Source organism: Ostrea edulis, chromosome 8 (assembly GCF_947568905.1).
Source record: "Ostrea edulis chromosome 8, xbOstEdul1.1, whole genome shotgun sequence".
NCBI lineage: Eukaryota > Metazoa > Mollusca > Bivalvia > Ostreida > Ostreidae > Ostrea > Ostrea edulis.
Genome location: NC_079171.1, coordinates 9,743,818 through 9,767,276, shown reverse-complemented (window position 1 = coordinate 9,767,276; position 23,459 = coordinate 9,743,818). Strand labels below are relative to the sequence as shown.

At 34.7% G+C, this 23,459-nt stretch overlaps 1 protein-coding gene across 2 annotated transcripts in view; it reads left to right on the top strand.

Moving 5' to 3' along the window:
* The first annotated feature begins 5,035 nt into the window (after nt 1-5,035).
* The window catches only part of LOC125661046 (uncharacterized), a 40,710-nt gene continuing 22,286 nt past the window's right edge, over nt 5,036-23,459 (top strand). The window contains exons 1-4 of one of the 2 annotated variants that reach the window (XM_048892916.2): nt 5,036-5,187; nt 18,133-18,304; nt 19,360-19,469; nt 21,633-21,820. In XM_048892916.2, coding sequence (XP_048748873.2) covers nt 5,068-5,187; nt 18,133-18,304; nt 19,360-19,469; nt 21,633-21,820 — 590 coding nt within the window. In that variant the 5' untranslated portion in view covers nt 5,036-5,067. Of the gene's footprint in view, nt 5,188-18,132; nt 18,305-19,180; nt 19,291-19,359; nt 19,470-21,632; nt 21,821-23,459 lie in introns of both variants that reach the window. The other variant, XM_048892915.2, reaches the window with a different exon arrangement.

Genomic DNA, 23,459 nt, shown 5'->3' with positions numbered 1-23,459 from the left:
GGAAGAAGATGAAGAACAAGAACATGTTGGTGGTTTAAGTATAGAATGGTCTATATCTAGGTACTGCAAAGTTTGATTATAATTAAAAAGTTTGGATGTACTAGTAGAAGTATATTTGTTGGAAATACTTGGTGTAGACGCCGATTGGCAGAGAGAGTCAGTAGGGAGTGTGTATAGTTGTAAGAATCTGGTGAATACATTGTGAGTTGTTTACTGGTTTTGGTGCTACATTGATTTTGACTACGGATAACTCCGTTTACCTGATCATGATATATTGCCCACTGTGATTGTGACCGGTGAAAAGGGGATGCTTACTCTTCTTAGGCACCTGATCCCACCTCTGGTATATCCAGGAGTCCGGTGAAGGGCTGCAAAATTTAGGCCTATGTTCAACGCTTATATGGCCATTGAGCAGGGAGGGATCTTTATCGTGCCACGCCTGCTGTGACACGAGACCTCGGTTTTTGTGGTCTCATCCGAAGAACGGTCCCATTTAGTCGACTCTTACGACAAGCAAGGGGTACTGCAGACCTGTACATCGCGATATTTTGAATTGTAGTGCAACAGAATAAGTTTGAAAAGTATTTCTTTTTATATCGAACAATCATTTTATTTGAACTAAAGATGATAAAAAAAATTGTCAGGTCAAAACACACAAAGTACATGTATATATGCTTAATATTCAAAGAGTTGATTATTTAACCAACGTACCACAATTGAAAATAAAATAGTATTGCGATCCAATTCTTAGGACTATTGCCTTACAGCTGAGTAATCACGAAAGGCTGAAGTGTGAATAACGAATATAGATAGATCTTACGGAGGAATGCTACACCAGAGAAATTTAATGTGGATCTTAAGGAGGAATGTTACACCAGAGAAATTTAATGTGGATCTTAAGGAGGATGCTACACCAGAGAAATTTAATGTGGATCTTAAGGAGGATGCTACACCAGAGAAATTTAATGTCGATCTTAAGGAGGAATGTTACACCAGAGAAATTTAATGTAGATCTTACGGAGGAATGCTACACCAGAGAAATTTGATATAGACCTTAAGGAGGAATGCTACACCAGAGAAATTTGATATAGACCTTAAGGAGGAATGCTACACTAGAGAAATTTAATGTAGCTCTTAAGGTGGGTCCTTAGTCCTGGATTTTTTCGGGTTTAGGTAGCATTGTTTTGTTTGGAATCAATAAATTAACATTCAGAGTAATGAAAAAAGGCAAAACAGTTAAGGATTTCCATATCAATTTTCATTACATATACCACTAAAGTCATGTACCCTGATGTAGATTTTTATGAAATTCATTGGAAACAGTTTTTTGTTGTTATTCTAATATAAAAACAACAAAATATTTTTTTGAATTGCATTTTTTTTTTATCGGGAAACATGTCAATAATTAAAACACGTGTCATTTTCAATATGTTCATCAAGTTTTAGAATAATATGTACAAAATTATTGAATTAGCGTTATTCTCCAAAATTGTTAAAAAAACAAAACAAATAAATGTGGACGCATTTTCCTTATAGCATGGTTTACATATCATTTTTTTTCTGTTTATATTAGTAGAGTTACATCTGTTATAGTTATTTATAGGGGAAAATTCACATCTTTTTTTTTAATTATTTCAAATCTATAGCTTCCAGATTATGTATACCCCCATAAAAGAACTCAAGTCAGGCACCATACAGCTGAGCTATTTAAAATCACTCGGGATTAAAAATTTATGTAATTTCATGAAAAGACACAGATAATGATTCCTTATCACCATGGTAAAATGTTGTTGTTTTTTTTTTAAAATAAAGGAAATCTATCGCACTATGGACTTGATGAATAATTTAATGAAAACAGAGTTATTGTCCTCGGATTCAATATTTTGAAACATATCATTGACTATTCAAATATAATTAACACTTTTGAAATATTTTATGGCTAACAAGATTTTTTACAATAAATATTGAAAAAGATTCCAACAAAATTTATGTTCCTGTCATTAAATCATTGACTTTGCAAAATCCTATGACGTCACAGGAGTGTGGAACTACGTAATGTAGACCTTAAGGAGGAATGCTACACCAGAGAAAATTATGTAGATCTTACGGAGGAATGCTACACCAGAGAAATTTAATGTGGATCTTAAGGAGGAATGCCACACCAGAGAAATTTAATGTAGATCTTAAGGAGGAATGCTACACCAGAGAAATTTAATATAGACCTTAAGGAGGAATGCTACACCAGAGAAATTTAATGTAGATCTTAAGGAGGAATGCTACACCAGAGAAATTTAATGTAGATCTTAAGGAAGAATGCTACACCAGAGAAATTTAATGTAGATCTTAAGGAGGAATGCTACACCAGAGAAATTTAATGTAGACCTAAAGGAGGAATGCTACACCAGAGAAATTTAATGTAGATCTTAAGGAGGAATGCTACACCAGAGAAATTTAATAATGATTTATAAAGGTAACGTATTTATTGTGATAAATTCTAAATTTTTAGTATTAAAATTTGTATTTGTTAAATAAATACTTACCTTTATAAATCAGAGGTCCCAACCCACCTCCCCTTCATCCCCCTTCTAATTTTTTGTTTTATGTCAAAGAATAGATGATACCGGATGTTGGTTTCTGAGCATGTCAGAGGTGGCGGGTCACGAAGGGTGCTTTTTTATTACATGGTTTTTTCCGATACAAGACTGCAAGCAGAGAAATTTAATGTAGATCTTAAGGAAGAATGTTACACCAGAGAAATTTAATATAGACCTTAAGGAGGAATGCTACACCAGAGAAATTTAATGTAGATCTTAAGGAGGAATGCCACACCAGAGAAATTTAATATGGATCTGAAGGAGGAATGCTACACCAGAGAAATTTAATCTGGGTGAAATGTTGAGGGTATGTACAACAATATGTTGAAATTGAAAACTTTCAAATTTACTTTATTTAGTCAAAACATGTAGTTCTAGTAGAAAACAATCTGTAAAAAGTTTAAAATCCCTGCAAGATTTGAACCCGCGATCTACAGTTCAGCAGTCAACGTGCTAACCTACTGAGCTACTCAGCTAGAAATGAATAGACAGATATTACTGATACTTATATTTTCATTTATGTTTTAGAAAAAAGTCAGCCATTAATGGCGATGTAGAATACCCTCTTAATTCTGTACTGATCATAGATTCTCCGAGATACAATATGTGATTCTTCTGCCGATCCAAAGGTGCCTTGGCTCAGGACCTTATGTACATACCCCCCTTCTAGAATGAAATTATTTTTATACAGAACCAAAAATGTATCCAAAATATGTTATTTCCCCATAAACCATTCTCACATCTCGTTCTAGATCCGAAGAATCAGTTTCTACCTTCTGTAAGCTTTTGAGAAGATCACTTGTGAGATATTAATGTACATGTACATATATTAGTATCTCAAAGGTGATCATAATACAAACTTACAGAAGGTAGAAACTGACTATTCAGAACGACTGTTGAGGGTGATCGGTGGGGAAATAACATATTTTTGATAATTTTTTGGTTCTGTATAAATATAATTTAATTCTAGATGGGGTTGTAGAGTGTATATGTACATCAGATCTATACAAGTTAGCCACACTTCAAGTGCCGAGAGAGAGAGAGAGAGAGAGAGAGAGAGAGAGAGAGAGAGAGAGAGGATGAACTGAAGCACCTGCGCGCGCCGGTCATTTTCATAAGTACTCTGAATAATCTCTATTTTCTGCAAGCTTTTTTTATATGACCATTTGAAAATTGTAATTGAATGTGGGTAAGTAATTTGTATGATAATCCAGTGTATTTTTAGGAATATTGTAACGCACACAACATATTAATTAATGAGTACAGCATTGTATTAATTAATTACCCATCCTAGCATTTCCCAATTAACATAAGTTACGGAGAGGGACTATTCTCTTTAGAGAAGTCATCGATGAAGGCTATGCCTCTCGACTTCTCTAAAGAGAATAGGAGAGGGACCTGTAGTGTTCACACCCGTAGCCGGGGGGGGGGGGGGGGGGGGAGGGAGGGAGGGTTCGTGGGGTACGTACGAACCCCCGCTTGAAAACTACTAAGCACTATTAAAGTCGGCATTTTGTTTGAATTGTGACTATTAAAGTCATGAAAATCATGAAAATTCATAGTAAAAAAGGCATGATTCCAAAATTCAAATTAAGTGCCAGGAAATTGCTAGATTGCAGGATTTTGCACCAAATACCCCAGACCCCCTGCCGTAGTGGCACCTCGTACGAACCCCCGCTTGAAAACTACTAAGCACTATTAAAGTCGGCAAATCTCGCATAGAAACCGTTTTTTAAAATGTCATATATTATGATCGGTGATATGACATTTTAAAAAACGGTTTCTATGCGAGATTTGTGTATTCCATTGAAATATATAAACTCTGAAGTTACATATTTTATCAAAAATACGTCCGAAATACCCAAGGAATTGAACATTTAAAAATACAAGAAGGGGGGTACCGGAAGTCCTGTCCACAAGCATCTGTGTGTAATCCCCCCTTGAAAAATCCTGCCTACGGGCCTGGTGTTAGGTCTATATTACTTTTGGTGATTTTATTTTTTCACATTACAAAGCATTGTTTTTACCTTTCTAATAATATATTATAAAAAGATGAATGATATTTAATGTCTTTGAAATGTTTGCGTGTTCACCTAAAGTCAAGGACGCCAAAATTCAGGGGACGTAATCTGTAGATTATGTTTGTTTTAAACTTGGAAAAAATGCAAATAAATGCATAAAATTGTTATTAGATAAAAGATTTACATGAATTTTAATTCTTACAAGTAAAATTGAACAAACTATCCTCTTAAAAGCAGGCCTGTATATATTACCATTGATTGGTACTGACATTTAGTGTAATTTCGCGCCATCAAAATATGCAACTTGTGGCATATTTCCCCCACTATCATGTCACCTTTTAGACCGGTGTACATGGTGATTAATTACGTCAACATTCGCGGTTCTCACCTGCCCGGAAGCGACCAGGAGTTAGCGTCCCTTAGTAAAGGTAAACATTTTCAAATGCGAAGTCATGGAGCTGAAAGTGGTTTTAGGATTACTGGTTTCGCTTTATCTGCTTAATTATGTGCACGGACAGTTAATTTCTGGCAATATTCTTCAGATTCTACAACGGACCACGGGATTTTCAAAGGTAAAACTAGCTGTAATCCCACAGGTGAGGGTGAAAATAAATAGGTCAAGGTGTGGATTTTTCAAACAAGGAAATGGCGATTGTTCAAAAATTTGTAAATAAAAGTTACATAATATTGAAGAGTGAAGAGAGATTAATCTGTTAAATGTCATTCATAATTGCTTAATGGATATTTAAATTAAAAATCCTACACTGTGTAGACAGATTGAGACGCATTGAATATCTACATGTACGCATATTAGGCGCCTGTATATACATGTATATAGAAACCATATGATAACAATATGATAAATATAAATCTGGACTCCGCGTTGTAGACTAAACCCGTCATGTGGGTGAAACCTACTGGATGTACATGTACGTGTATCTTAGTATGTCCTAATTATTAACTTACCTAATTTGAAAAAAAAAAATTGAAAACATAAGTAAATACTGTACAACATGTAGAGATTTCTGTAGCTATATCTTGTACAACACTAAGGTAAAAAAAAAAAAAAAAAAAAGAAAACCCCGGACATGTCTGACTAAAATATAGATATGCCATCACTTTCTTTAAATGTAATCTAACATGATTATAAACCCTAGTGAGATATCTTTCTCTGATTTGTGCAGGGTACAATTGTACTCAAATCTCATTTTGATTTTTAATCAGTTCTGTGAAAACTTGTTGCAGTGACAGATTTAGGAGGGGGTACACTGCTCCCCTTTCCTTGTCTAAACAGTTTAAACGAGAATGGTCAATTTTTGTCTCTTTGATTGACCCCTCCCCCTCCTATACTAATTTGGGTGATAAAAGCACACCTCCTTGTATGCAAATTTTCTGGATCCGCCCCTGGGTTGACTTATCACTTGTATTAATTATTTACTTGTCTACCTATATCTATCCACATTAACCCAGGTACTCCAGTGTGGAAGACTGTCGCCAGATCAATGATGAATTTGTTATTACGTAACTTAATTAACTTGTTAATCATCAAGATGTCACCTTTATTACTGGAACTTTATTGAATATATGCACATTTTATCAAAGTGAATTTCTATAAAGTTTGTTTTTGGTACGAAAAAAGAATTATTTGGGGAGAGTCCTCCCCATGGGGGTGGGGGCAGATTGCCAGACAAGTCACATGCGATACAGGTAAATTAGACACCCCCCCCCTCCCCCCAACACCACCACCACCACCCCGGATCAGAGATTACAATATCTAGCTAGTATAGATCTGTAACAGTATATAGTGTGTAATCTGATGATGTTATGAATATGGAATATTTTGAAATGCCTGAATCAAGTGCATTTGTTTAAGGCTTTTGGTTTTGTAAAGATGCTGTTTTTATGAATGAAGATAGCTATTTAGGACCCACTCCCCCTTATGCAGAAAAGTACTATAACTTGTGACCACACTGTCTAGGGAGAAGTGGGTAATACTTTCTCTTCTCTTGGCTATCACTAGTGGAATTTTATTTATGTGATTGACACAGTGATGGCAGTAAGATCTGTGCTTGTTCACTTATACTAGAGTACATTGCTTGACCAGGCCGGGTCACATTTTAGTAAAGAACTTCTGACTGAGACTCAAAGACCATAATCTTGCTCTGCAACAATTTATTTTATTTTATTCATTGATTGAATAGTAATTTTAAAGTTAAAATAAGAATTGAGTTTATGTAAATTTATATGAGTATATAATCTCGCAAAATTAATTACGTTGATGAGTTTTTAGAACTATGTAACATTTTCGGACTTAATCCTCAGTACTTTTGTAAAACAGGCCTGGTCCACACAAGCGTGTTTTCCTCCATTGAGAATGACCAGTTTAAGTACCCCTCTAAGATTAATGCTTGCAACTGCAAGTGCACACTGATGAAAAAAAGCTGTTCCTATATATTCATATATTTTTGTAATTCATTGTAAAACATAATTTGATTGGTTCTTTTAATTATTAACATTCTACTTATAGAATGTTTAAGTATTGGTTTCACTTTAAATTGGTGTACACCATATGATATGTGATGTCACTGGAAAGGGTGAGTTTGTCTCTCTCTAGATGACATTCTGTTGCTATGGCAATTAATTATACATCAATGGACATATGTCTTTAAAATTATTCGTCAAATTTTATTGCATGCAGTTTGAAAAATTAAATCATTAGCATGATTAGGGAACAGTGGCTGCCACCCCCCCCCCCCCCCCCCCCCCACCCACCCCCTAAAATTTTCAAATTTAAGGTAAATCATGGTATCTTGTTTAGAAAAATGTATTAAATGATATAAGAAGCAATAATTTCTTTCACTCCCGGAGAAATAAATGACAAAATCTTTTGATTTCTTGAATTACTTTGTTGGGATAACTTAATATTTGTGTCATTTATCAATTTCACCTTTTAAAAATTATAGAAGATAGTACATTGAATGACTATATAGGAGACATATTTCAATTAAGCACTATAAAATCTGTAAAGTCCAGGAACTTCCGGGGTTTCAACCCATGGGCCTCCACCAGGGGGCCTAAAGGCGGATCTGCAGACCCCCTGCCTCAAAAAGTGGTACCACCTGTAAGTTCTGCAACTCCTGGATCCGCCCCTGGTGAACAAAGTAATTTTTATTCCTTTTATACAATTATATTAGGTATCATTGTCTACAAATTAGGACAGTTTATGGTATATATGCTTCTCATAAAGCAATTTGATAATAAAGTGATTATTCATATAATTTGAAATGAGCCAAAATTGTAATTCAATTTTTTCATCAAATTATAAGCAATCTTGTATATAAATAATATTTTCATGGAAACATCTAAAACAGGTTATTAATGTGTTCGTATCTGATTATCAATAAAAAAAAGTTGTAAGCATTTATCATATCTGCTTGTCAATTTAATAATCAACCAATCATAAACTTATACAATTTTGCATGTATGATCTATCTAAAGGCCATATAATGCTAAACCTACAAGTCATAATTCACTACATCATGCAGAAAAAACTCGCTCTGTCAGTTGAGTCGTTTTGAGCAATATAAGCCACAATGTAAAATTTTGTTGAAGCTGATGTTGCCGATATGGTCACGTTACTGCTAAACGACTTGAGTGAACATGTGTGTTTGTCGACACCCAGGGGGCAGCACACAGTCAGGTCGTAAATATTGTCCCAATTTTTGATACAATGATTTGTAATGGTCTGGACAGTTAAACACGAGTTATATAGTGCTGTTTATATGTTAAAGACAGTGTGACAATTCATTCAGAGTTAAATAAGTGAGCTGTAACTGTGGGAATCAACAGTTGCATTATGGGTAAAAATTCTGTCTCGCTCAGACAGTGTGCTATTTTCTGATGATGTTTGTGTCGAGTCGATGTACAGGAATCAGAAGTTGAAAATATTTTTGTTGTTGTTGATGTTTTAATCATTTAACAAAATAAATCTGAAATTGAGGTGGAGAATTAGGAAACACACAACTGAAAGATAAAATTCTTTAACAAAATCATTACTGGAAATTCACGGTGTTTTCATTGCATCATAAATATGCAAACTAGATATTTATAAATACTGCTTTATCAATGTGACATATTGAATATTGTTTAACATCTCTCTCGAGAATAGATATGTTTCTAGCTCAGTATAGATTAGTTCTCTAGCTATAAATACCGCGTTATCAATATGACATAAATATTTCTATCAGATGATAATTGTACAGTGATATTGTCCAGTACTTGAATTCATTTGATAACCAATTCGATGTGTTAAATATAAAGGGTTTATAGGTAACATATTCTCTCGTGTTATCCACCCAGCAATGAACTGATGCGAGACAAAAGGGGGGGGGGACTTAAGTGGTCACAAGTGTGCTCACATGATAGTTTAGTATTTAGACATGAAAGGAATTTCTTGTAATTTTTAGCTCACCCGAGCTGAAAGCTCAAGTGAGCTTTTCTGATCACCCATTGTCCGTCTGTAAACTTTTCACAGTTTCAACTTCTTCTCCAGAACCACTGGACCAATTTTAACCAAACGTGACCAAAAGCATCCTTGGGTGAAGGGCTTTCAAGTTTGTTCAACTGAAGGGTCATGCCCCCTTCAAAAGGGAGATAATTACAAAAATACTATAGGGTTGGGTCGTTTATGAATCTTCTTAAGAACCACTGGGTCAGAAGAGCTGTTTATATGAAAGCTTCCTGACATAGTGCAGATTCATGTTTGTTAAAACCATGACCCCCGGGGGTAGGATGGAGCCATAATAGGGGATCAAAATTTTACATACAAATATATATAAGGAAAATCTTTAAAAATCTTCTTCTTAAGAACCACTCATTACTGGGCTAGGAAAGTAGAAATTCACATGAAAGCTTCCTGACATAGCTAGTGCAGATTCATGGTTGTTAAAATCATAGCTCCTGGGGGGGGGGGGGGGGGGGGGGGGTAGGGGGGGGTGCTAGGATGGGGCCACAATATGGGATCAAAATTTTACATACATATAGGGAAAAATCTTTTAAAATCTTCTTCTCAAGAACCACTGGGCCAGGAAAGTTCAAATTTACAAGAAAGCTTTCTGATATAGTGCAGATTCAAATTGGTTAAAATCAGGTTGATGACACACTAGGGATCAAAGTTTTACTTGAAAATATATATGGAGAATCTTTACATGTGGGCCAAGGTGACTCAGGTGAGGAATGTGGCTCATGAGCCTCTTGTTTTAAAAATCAGTTTATTTTGAATTGCTGACATATCTATTTTGAGGCTGACTGTCCAACCTAAGAAACATAAGTTGGGATATTGCTCGTTCACCAAACACTCGACATTGAAAAGGGAGAATCGTGGGTCTTTTGGATATGACCTTAACAACGGAGGTATGGTGTTGTTGCCACGTTAAAGAATCCTCACTACTACGGCCCTGAACTCTAAACATCGGCCTGGTCTAAATTTGTGATACTCCACCTACAGCTGGTGACATCCGTCTCAATATGAGCGAAATATTCTGGGCTGGATCAGGCTCGGCTTCTTTAGTATTTGCCATCCCTTCCTTTCAAACTTAAACAATAATGTTGGTTGGTTCACTCACTTTGAGTCACTCAGTATATTGTTTAAATTGTCCCACTCTTGAATCATTGACTCATTTGGAGACATCACCATTGCCAATGAAAAGCTGTAAAATGTGTGCCTTTGTTGCTTGGAGCTTATGGCCATTAAGCAGGGAGGGATCTTTATTGTGCCACACCTGCTGTGACATGGGGCCTTGGAATTTGTGGTCTCATCCGAAGGACCTTCTCATTTAGTGGCCTCTTATGATAAGTAAGGGGTACGGAGGACCTATTCAAACCTGTGCATCCATTATATGAAGTAGTTCGATTGACATCTGAGTCATAATCATCAAATCAAACTCTGCTGCTGGAGATGTACGCAGCTGTCATTATGAAATCAAGATCTAGTCTATATAAATATGATATTGATAGAGATAATATATCAACAGTCAGTGTCCTGTGAACGTCGCAGTATTCAGAACTAGTAGATTGATAACTAAAATTACTGCTCTTTAAGAGTCATCAAATGAGTCATGTGAGAAATGCTCTCCCTTGTACATAATGTTTATTTATAGATATAAGTTTTATGATTTAATGGCTAATTCCTGTACAAGTAATATACATGTACCCAAGCCTACAGAATTAAATTTGTGTATTACGGAGTGTGGGAAATGATTGCCTGTTGAATGCATGGACACATAAAACTATCATAAACTCCTCATTTAGAACACCGGGTTGATGTTTCTTTATGGCTGTCAACAACATGTGATAGGGCATATATACACAGAGTTGTCTAAACATTAAGAAGCCTTAAATGTCCTTATCTATATAAACAGGTACATGCGCCTGTCCGGATTTAAAGCATTATACATTTGCTCTCTCTCATTAACATTTGTGATAGTTTGCAGCACATGAACATTGTTAATGTGTTTATACATCTGCAGCAAATTATTTAATGATCGAATGCCGATTTGCAGTGAACATGTCAATTTCAATCGCACTGTCATCTCTGTTATAGGGAGTGCATGGGTATTAAGAAGACTGAATGTCTTTAGCAGAATTTAAGTAACACTGAATGTGGAGTGATAGTATTATGTTGAATATTGTTGTTGGTATACATCGCTGAAACTGCCGGACTAAATCAGCAAGTCATGTGTTCAGATCTCTACTGTTGTATAATTAACTTGCTCTAATCCTCTAAAAACTCCCTTGAATTGTTCAAGTGCAGGGAAATAAGACTTACGGGCGAGATAAAAAGATCGATGGCGGATAGAAATCTGAATTCAAATAGTTAGCAGGTGGGGGATGAAATATCCTGTAAGTTTCTGTCATCCGACAAATTATGGGCAAGGATTCTCTAAGATTTCAATGATACGATTTTTATTTTTTGTTCTCAATGACCAATCACATGGAAACAATGATATAGTATGTATTTAATTGAAACCGTACGGCCAATCAGTGAGTGAAATTCACATGCTCAATCAAGCAGTGACACGCACTGTGTTAATATTAATGGAATGTATCATCAGACCGCAAGTGGCCTTCAATTTTAAGTCAGAATTTTTGGTACTTATCTTCACATGACATCGGTAATTGAAAGGTTCTCAAATGGAGGTAAAATAACAAAATTGTACAAACAAAAACATCATGATATTCAAACAGTCTGTTATGAAACAGGAGAGTGATGTTTGTTTCAGATACAGGGCCATTTAGTCCCTGAGGGTCTTGTAAATATAATAAACAAACTGTCTACTTAAACTCCAGCTATTGTTGATTGTTGTTTAGGCTGTCTGACTTCCTGAAACCAACACACGTCGTTGAGGAGGTAAAACATGAGATGTAAGATTTTATGCATACTCATGTTGTGCATGTGCACACACTGGGAGAGATGTGTGATTATTTTCAGTCGTAAAACCTGGACACAGAAATTGCTCCTCGTTTGAAAGAGACGACACATCATGAATTCATGCAGACTCAGTGTTCGAAATTGGTTTTAAACTTGGTAGAGACCATGGGTCTATGCCAAAACAAGATTACATAGACCTCATTGAATTGGCATAGACTGCAACCTTGAAAAGAAATATAAAAAAACATTTTCATTTACTTAAGAAGAATAGAATGAACTTCGAAAGCATATTTTCTAACCATTTTCATAACAATATCCTCCTTTCCCCATAACATTTATCAGACGTCGACTGAAGATGTAGGGTCCTTTGGGATAACTTTATTGCTTTAAATCTGGAAAATCGGCATAGACAATTTGGTCTATCTCAATTACAATTGGCATAGACCGGTGTCATTTGACATAGACTCGGGTTTTCAGTCTATGGTTAATTTCGAACTCTGCAGACACTTACCCCCTCGATCTCCCTATACATATGTACATACACACAATGGACATTCTATACTAGACACTTACCCCCTCGATCTCCCTATATGTACGTACAGACAATGGACATTCTATACTAGTACATGCAATTAATCAATTATTTCTTTTCATTCTTCTTGGTAATTTTTCTTTCAGTACATGTATATAATTATTATAATAAAAAAGTTCTTGGTAAAAAAAAAATAATATCCCTGTCAGTATGATAAAAGATAATTTCCAGGATTTAGTGATAGGAGTGGTGCTGGATAATGTACAAGTATTTAGTAAAAAGAGTGGTAGATAATGTACAAGGATTTAGTGATTGGAGTGATGCTGGATAATGTACAATGATTTAGTGATTGGAGTGGTGGATAATGTACAAGGATTTAGTGATAGGAGTGGTGGATAATGTACAAGTATTTAGTGATAGGAGTGATGGATAATGTACAAGGATTTAGTGATTGGAGTGATGCTGGATAATGTACAAGGATTTAGTGATAGGAGTGGTGGATAATGTACAATGATTTAGTGATTGGAGTGGTGGATAATGTACAAGGATTTAGTGATAGGAGTGGTGGATAATGTACAAGGATTTAGTGATTGGAGTGGTGCTGGATAATGTACAATGATTTAGTGATAGGAGTGGAGGATAATGTACAAGGATTTAGTGATAGGAGTGGTGGATAATGTACAAGTATTTAGTGATAGGAGTGGAGGATAATGTACAAGGATTTAGTGATTGGAGTGATGCTGGATAATGTACAAGGATTTAGTGATAGGAGTGATGGATAATGTACAAGGATTTAGTAGGAGTGATGGATAATGTACAATGATTTAGTGATAGGAGTGGAGGATAATGTACAAGGATTTAGTGATAGGAGTGGTGGATAATGTACAATGATTTAGTGATTGGAGTGGTGGATAATGTACAACGATTTAGTCATAGGAGTGGTGGATAATGTACAAGGATTTAGTGATTGGAGTGGTGCTGGATAATGTACAAGGATTTAGTGATTGGAGTGGTGCTGGATAATGTACAAGGATTTAGTGATAGGAGTGGAGGATAATGTACAAGGATTTAGTGATTGGAGTGATGCTGGATAATGTACAATGATTTAGTGATAGGAGGATGGATAATGTACAAGGATTTAGTAGGAGTGATGGATAATGTACAATGATTTAGTGATAGGAGTGGAGGATAATGTACAAGGATTTAGTGATAGGAGTGGTGGATAATGTACAAGTATTTAGTGATTGGAGTGGTGGATAATGTACAAGTATTTAGTGACAGGAGTGATGGATAATGTACAATGATTTATTGATAGGAGTGGTGGATAATGTACAAGGATTTAGTGATAGGAGTGGTGCTGGATAATGTACAAGGATTTAGTGATAGGAGTGGTGCTGGATAATGTACAATGATTTAGTGATAGGAGTGGTGCTGGATAATGTACAATGATTTAGTTATAGGAGTGGTGCTGGATAATGTACAAGTATTTAGTAAAAGGAGTGGAGGATAATGTACAATGATTTATTGATAGGAGTGGTGCTGGATAATGTACAATGATTTATTGATAGGAGTGGTGCTGGATAATGTACAAGTATTTAGTGATAGGAGTGGTGCTGGATAATGTACAAGGATCTAGTGATAGGAGTGGTGGATAATGTACAAGTATTTAGTGATAGGAGTGATGGATAATGTAAAAGGATTTAGTGATAGGAGTGGTGGATAATGTACAAGTATTTAGTGATAGGAGTGGTGCTGGATAATGTACAATGATTTAGTTATAGGAGTGATGGATAATGTACAAGTATTTAGTAAAAGGAGTGGAGGATAATGTACAAGGATTTAGTGATAGGAGTGGTGGATAATGTACAAGTATTTAGTGATAGGAGTGGTGCTGGATAATGTACAAGTATTTAGTGATAGGAGTGGTGGATAATGTACAAGGATTTAGTGATAAGAGTGGTGCTGGATAATGTACAAGGATTTAGTGATTGGAGTGATGCTGGATAATGTACAAGGATTTAGTGATAGGAGTGGTGGATAATGTACAAGGATTTAGTGATAGGAGTGGTGGATAATGTACAAGGATTTAGTGATAGGAGTGGTGCTGGATAATGTACAAGTATTTAGTGATAGGAGTGGTGGATAATGTACAAGTATTTAGTGATAGGAGTGGTGCTGGATAATGTACAAGGATTTAGTGATTGGAGTGATGCTGGATAATGTACAAGGATTTAGTGATTGGAGTGATGGATAATGTACAAGGATTTAGTGATTTGAGTGATGCTGGATAATGTACAAGGATTTAGTGATAGAAGTGATGGATAATGTACAAGGATTTAGTGATAGGAGTGGTGGATAATGTACAAGGATTTAGTGATAGGAGTGGTGCTGGATAATGTACAAGGATTTAGTGATTGGAGTGATGCTGGATAATGTACAAGGATTTAGTGATAGGAGTGGTGGATAATGTACAAGGATTTAGTGATAGGAGTGGTGCTGGATAATGTACAAGGATTTAGTGATTGGAGTGATGTTGGATAATGTACAATGATTTAGTTATAGGAGTGGTGGATAATGTACAAGGATTTAGTTATAGGAGTGATGGATAATGTACAAGGATTTAGTGATAGAAGTGGTGCTGGATAATGTACAAGGATTTAGTGATAGGAGTGGTGGATAATGTACAAGGATTTAGTGATTGGAGTGATGCTGGATAATGTACAAGGATTTAGTGATAGGAGTGGTTAATAATGTACAAGTATTTAGTGGTAGGAGTGGTGCTGGATAATGTACAATGATTTAGTTATAGGAGTGGTGGATAATGTACAAGAATATAGTGATAGGAGTGATGGATAATGTACAAGGATTTAGTGATAGGAGTGGTGGATAATGTACAAGTATTTAGTGGTAGGAGTGGTGCTGGATAATGTACAATGATTTAGTTATAGGAGTGGTGGATAATGTACAAGGATCTAGTGATAGGAGTGGTGGATAATGTATAAGGATTTAGTGATTGGAGTGATGCTGGATAATGTACAAGGATTTAGTGATAGGAGTGTTGGATAATGTACACGTATTTAGTGGTATGAGTGGTGCTGGATAATGTACAATGATTTAGTTATAGGAGTGGTGGATAATGTACAAGGATTTAGTGATAGGACTGATGGATAATGTACAAGGATTTAGTAGGAGTGATGGATAATGTACAAGTATTTAGTGATAGGAGTGGTGCTGGATAATGTACAATGATTTATTGATAGGAGTGGTGCTGGATAATGTACAATGATTTATTGATAGGAGTGGTGCTGGATAATGTACAAGGATTTAGTGATAGGAGTGGTGGATAATGTACAAGTATTTAGTGATAGGAGTGGTGGATAATGTACAAAGATTTAGTGATTGGAGTGATGCTGGATAATGTACAAGGATTTAGTGATAGGAGTGGTTAATAATGTACAAGTATTTAGTGGTAGGAGTGGTGCTGGATAATGTACAATGATTTAGTTATAGGAGTGGTGGATAATGTACAAGGATTTAGTGATAGGACTGATGGATAATGTACAAGGATTTAGTAGGAGTGATGGATAATGTACAAGTATTTAGTGATAGGAGTGGTGGATAATGTACAAGGATTTAGTGATTGAAGTGATGCTGGATAATGTACAAGGATTTAGTGATAGGAGTGGTGGATAATGTACAAGGATTTAGTGATTGGAGTGATGCTGGATAATGTACAAGGATTTAGTGATAGGAGTGGTGGATAATGTACAAGTATTTAGTGATTGGAGTGATGCTGGATAATGTACAAGGATTTAGTGATAGGAGTGATGGATAATGTATAATGGGTCTGCTGGGGGCATAGCTAAAGGTCATAAAAGATTTATAATTAATTTGTCAGGTGGAGAACTAAATGTCAGTGGTATAATAATTATTTATGTAGATGTTAGACTCTCTGGGAGGGCTAAGTAATATTGTAATAGTTATATACGGTCTACTCTGGATATCTTGTAATAGTTATATTACAGTATTTCATAAAGTATAGCTCCAGGTGTATAGATTTACATACATGAACTTTGTCAATGTGTACGAAAAATAAACACTATATGTATGTCATTAAAATTATATACTGTAATTGTATACAGAATATAAACACACTACATATATTAGTACAATTTATATATATAGACTTTGTTAGTGTGGATGGACTATAGACACACTACTTGTGTTATAACAATTCATATAATTACACAAATGTACTAATTATTGTATTAGCAATGTTAATACATCGCATTATAATTATTTTTATAAGTCATGACAATACAGTATGAGGTATAGTCATGACAATATGTATTGAATTTTATGTGTATACATTATAACACAGTATATGTAGTATGATAAAAAAATATTACAATTTCCTCAATCTCCATTAAATCACTAAAATTATTCAAATTATTCATGTATATAATCACATATATAATCACAATTTCTTATTTCCATCTCAAATCAACCTATTCAACATATTCATGTTAATATTAAAACCCATGGTTTTTTCATTTAATTCCATTATCAATTATTATTCCTTCCTCTATTATCTATTATAAATTATTATTCCCCATGCTAATTTTACTTAATTTTTTATATTTATTTTACGTAGATTAATTCATTATTTATACTGATTTATATTATTAGTATATTATTTGTACTGATTCAATAAATTCATAAACTTTAAATGCTAGCTTCTATATTGTTATTTATATAACGTACAGGATACAATATCGCAGTTTTCGCGGATAAAAATCATTAACATACGCAATCAATCATGTCATAACGTTAACATACGTAACCAATCTCGTCATTTCCATTTCGAATCCTTTAGTTCAGTTGGGTTTTCACTAAGTTCTTTCCATTTGGTAAGTAAAACCATTTAAATATATTATAACTAACGTTATTATTGTCTACAACATTAATTCTTTTAAACATTTTTTGCAATCTTTACAGTCAATTACCTATGTGCATCGTCGTCGGCAATAACTTAATCTTTTACCATAAATCTTTATTAGTTATAGCTAAAATATATGTTCACCAAATATTAATTTAGCACTTTTAATTCAACTAATGTTTACCCCCATAAAGAAAAGGTCCTTTCATTGCTTAAATTATATACTAAATCTGTTTAACATTATTGAAATTTATACGCAATCTTTTATTAGTTATAGCTAAAATATACATTCACCAAATATTAATTTAGCACTATTAATTCAACTAATGTTTACCACCATAACAAAAGAGTCCTAGGCCTTTCATCGTTTAAATTTTTATACTAAATCCGTTTAACATTATAAATTTATACGCAATCTTTATAGCACTGTAACGTTAACAAATTCTAGTACTAAAAGTTTCTTATCGTATATGCTTACAAACTCTTACAACATCTAAATTTACAAACAAACTTTAATAATTTTTCAATGCTAACACAGTAGTATTCAGAGTTTATTTTTCAAAGCTAACACAGTGTTTAGTATTCAGAGTTTATTTTTATTGATTTCAATTTTGCAGTTTGCGCAGCTGGTTGTGCGGGCCAAACTCACCCGTCTGTATGAATCGCCCACGTCGATGACGTTGTTTGCGTTTAACGACACCGCCTTCAATAGTCTGCCGTACAAAGAACGAAGTGTCATAGACAGTTACACAGAGAAAGATCTCGCAGATTACCTCAAGTTCTGTACCAGTAAGTATACGTAAAAATCACTATTTTCCTCAACTAGTTTACAGAGCTCTCGATCCGCTGAGAAAGGAGAATGTCCACCACCATCTCCCCCCCACCCCTACTGCCCTATTGTAGAGTGATTTGATTTCCGATGGATTGCAAAATTATGTCTTGTATAAGTGATTCTTGTTGAATATTGAAATGCTCAAAATATCTTCTGTAGATGTCTTTATATCGGGTATGATAAACAATTAATAAACAAATGACAAGATTTACTTCCCTTTGACAATGCTGAATATTTGTTTTTATTGAATTATTTACTGTTATATAACTACAAATTTCAGTTGGGAACAAAATTTCAATATTTTTCCCTATAATGATGCAATCAGGTACTGGTCCCTGCAGTCCCAAAATTAATATGTCATATAGCTATAGAGTCCTATAATACGTGATTTATTATGTATATGCATACATTAATTATAGTATGCGTACATTAATTAGTATACGTACATTAATTAGTATACGTACATTAATTAGTATACATACATTAATTAGTATACATACACAGTTGAACTTCAGTATCTCAATTTTATTTTTCCTGTCACAATATATATTAACTGTTAATTCCGTAAAATCAGAATTTTAAATTTGCTCCTCTCGTAAAATTTTATTTAAATGATCAAGGTTATTTTCTCGATGTTGTCTCAGTTAATAATACATGCAAGCAATTAGCAACCCCTCAAGAAAGTAGTCATGTGATTGTTATAGTAGTCATGTGATTGTTATATTTAGATCACATGACACATTCCCCCTGCATGTATTTATGAACATAATAGATAAAAATCAGAAAACATCTCCTTTGGACAATGTCTGGAATTCTTGCCTCGTCGTTTTCAGTCCCCGGAAATCGAGTCCAAACCAGTTCGATCAAAGACAACCAGTATGTGAGAAGCAGCGATGCGAATGGGGACCGCCTCTTTTTTAATCGCATTCAGCGATTGGACAGTGTAAGTTACGATATATTACTTGTACTCGGAACAACATAGTGGGCAGAGTGTTTAATTTGAATTTTTCAGTCTATGGTTCCCGGCTCACGTCGAGCGAGATGAGGGACAATTTACAAATGCGAAGTATGGATTCCAACGGTGACAAGTTATTTATTAATCGTAAACGAAACGTGTACTCAGTAAGTGTGTGGATGTTGTACTCCTGGTTTTAACTGAATGTAGTTTTTAGCTAACACTGCCATTGTCGGATACCCGAGGGCGAGATTAATTTCCGTAAATTGATTTGATTAGTGTTTGCGTATTGTTTACAGTCAAGTTTAGTTGTTGTAATTTTCAATGTCCATAGAAAGCAGTGAAATGGTAACTGCAGTGAACAAACTATTTATGGAATGGGTATTTAAGAAATAATTTTCAGTTTTAAAAATATATAAAATTATGAATTGCGATGCTTCACACAGCTTCAAGAAAAATAGGTCGGTATGAAGCATCGCAGTTGATACGTACCTTCATGTATTTTCAAAACTGAAAAATATTTCAATATTCTGCTTTAATTTCTTTCGGAAATTCAGTCATTAAATTTTTTTCAAGATTTGTGCATGCATTGTTTACAATTGCAGTGCATTCATGAGGAAATGGCGGTCTGATCATTATAATTTGTAGAGATATCAAATGCAAAAACATCGAGCATGTAATTTCAAAACATTGTTTATTGATATCTTAACATTTATTTGTCCAGTATATCTTAACGTACATGTTCCTGATATCTGACATATACAATATTCAGTGATATCTGACAAATACAATATTCAGTGATATCCGACAAATACAATATTCAGTGATATCTGACAAATACAATATTCAGTGATATCCGACATATACAATATTCAGTGATATCTGACAAATACAATATTCAGTGATATCCGACAAATACAATATTCAGTGATATCTGACAAATACAATATTCAGTGATATCCGACATATAGATTCGGTGATATTGGACATACATATTCAGTGATATCCTACATATACATATTCAGTGATATCCGAAATATACATATTCAGTGATGATTTATACATATTCAGTGATAATTTACATATACATATTCAGTGATAATTTACATATACATATTCATTGATAATTTACATTTGCATATATAATTATTCTCGATATCATACACGTACATGAATATTCTCCAGTCAGGAAAAATCCCTGGGCTCCAATAGATTGATCTGTGTGTAAAAAAAATTTGATTTTTTTGATTGAATTCTAGAAATAACCATACAATATTGGGCCAGTGATTTATTATTTCCCCATGAGGGGTTTTCACCCCCAGAATTTTAATCCATTGATTCCAAATAATTCTATCACTTTTATAATCTTAATGGAATTCGGAAGACACAAGATCAGTCACTGTACGAGATAGAGAAATAGCCACTCACTAGACGGGTATCCGACAATGCATAAAGATGCATGAAATCATATTAAGTCTATATTTTATCTGTTCTACAAGACACTAGTATTTCCACCATTGACTCTGTACTAACTTATATAATGCACCACTATGATTCATTACGTAAGGGTTAATGTACGAGTATCGCTCCAATTTCCTTAAAAGTAATGGACCGAGGCCCCGAAGGGGCCGAGGTCCATTGCTTTTAAGGAATGGAGTGATACGAGTACATTGACCCACTTAAAATCCACCTTTTCTGGGCCCCTTGCTACTAAATTTTGTGCATTTTAATCATGTCTTACGTTTTTCATTCTTTTGTTGCATGCATTTATATCTTAACTTGCATAAAGGTTGACCTACTTTCCGAACACTCCATTCCTGAAAAATAATGGAGTGTTCGAACAAAAGAATGACATCATAGGTGGATTTTTATCATTATTTAGCCTCAAGCTCAGCTTTTCAGAGTTGGTCTCCATGCCTGTAAATATACTTTTGGTTATTGATTTGAACTGGGTTTTTGATGACTATGCATTTGCACACACTGCTTTGGGAGTTTTGTGAGATCACATGTTTTTTCCGTGCAAGCTGATTTAAATATGTTTTCAGGAGAGGAGGAGGAAGTCAGAGCTTCTACTTGGGGTTAGGGGTCGGAATTAGTATATATATGTACCTTATGAGTGAAACTGCATAGAAATACAACATTTGTAAATGATTATAGTGATTAGTGACTGTCTACGGATGTTTGTAAATGACTATTTTATTAACTGTAAGAATAGTGAAGAGTAACTGTCTATGAATAATTAAAAATGAGTAAACATAATTATGACTTTAATGAAATAAATATATCTCGATTACTTTAATCATTTTAAGATGGTGGTTTTGTCTTTTTAGAATCCCTCGGGAAGCTTTGGTCCTGTCAAGTTTTATGTTAATGGCATCGAAATTTCTGAGGGAACAAATCGTGATATTGCAGCCACTAATGGGGTTGTTCACGGTCTGAATGGGGTCATGAGAAAGACGAGTCAAAAAACGGCGTATGGGTGGATCCAGGTCCCGCAGGACTCTACACAGCGGTTTCAGTAAGTTCTAAATACACAACCGAGATTAAAGTACAGAAACACCAACGTCACAAAGATAGTAATGCTATATACAAATGTACTGTATATCTATCAAATCAATTACAGTAAAACACACTTATAGTGAAGTGCTGGGGACAAACAATTACAGTAAAACACTCTTATAGTGAAGTGCTGGTGACAAACAAATACAGTAAAACACACTTATAATGAAGTGCTGGAGATGAACAATTACAGTAAAACATGCTTATAGTGAAGTGTTGGTGACAAACAATTACAGTAAAACACACTTATAGTGAAGTGCTGGTGATGAACAATTACAGTAAAACACACTTATAGTGAAGTGCTGGGGAGGAATAATTACAGTAAAACACACTTATAGTGAAGTGCTGGTGATGAACAATTACAGTAAAACACACTTATAGTGAAGTGCTGGTGATGAACAATTACAGTAAAACACACTTATAGTGAAGTGCTGGTGATGAACAATTACAGTAAAACACACTTATAGTGAAGTGCTGGTGACAAACAATTACAGTAAAACACGCTTATAGTGAAGTGCTGGTGACAAACAATTACAGTAAAACACATTTATAGTGAAGTGCTGGGGAGAAACAATTACAGTAAAACACACTTATAGTGAAGTGTTGGGGACGAACAATTACAGTAAAACACACTTATAGTGAAGTGCTGGGGAGAAACAATTACAGTAAAACACACTTATAGTGAAGTGCTGGGGACAAACAATTACAGTAAAACACACTTATAGTGAAGTGCTGGTGATGAACAATTACAGTAAAACACACTTATAGTGAAGTGCTGGTGATGAACAATTACAGTAAAACACACTTATAGTGAAGTGCTGGTGATGAACAATTACAGTAAAACACACATATAGTGAAGTGCTGGTGATGAACAATTACAGTAAAACACACTTATAGTGAAGTGTTGGGGACAAACAAATACAGTAAAACACACATATAGTGAAGTGCTGGTGATGAACAATTACAGTAAAACACACTTATAGTGAAGTGCTGGGGAGGAATAATTACAGTAAAACACACTTATAGTGAAGTGCTGGTGATGAACAATTACAGTAAAACACACTTATAGTGAAGTGCTGGGGACAAACAATTACAGTAAAACACGCTTATAGTGAAGTGCTGGTGATGAACAATTACAGTAAAACACACTTATAGTGAAGTGCTGGGGACAAACAATTACAGTAAAACACACTTATAGTGAAGTGCTGGGGAGGAATAATTACAGTAAAACACACTTATAGTGAAGTGCTGGTGATGAAAATTACAGTAAAACACACTTATAGTGAAGTGCTGGGGACAAACAATTACAGTAAAACACATTTATAGTGAAGTGCTGGTGATGAACAATTACAGTAAAACACACTTATAGTGAAGTGTTGGGGACAAACAAATACAGTAAAACACACATATAGTGAAGTGCTGGTGATGAACAATTACAGTAAAACACACTTATAGTGAAGTGTTGCAGACAAACAATTACAGTAAAACACACTTATAGTGAAGTGCTGGTGATGAACAATTACAATAAAACACACTTATAGTGAAGTGCTGGGGACAAACAATTACAGTAAAACACGCTTATAGTGAAGTGCTGGTGA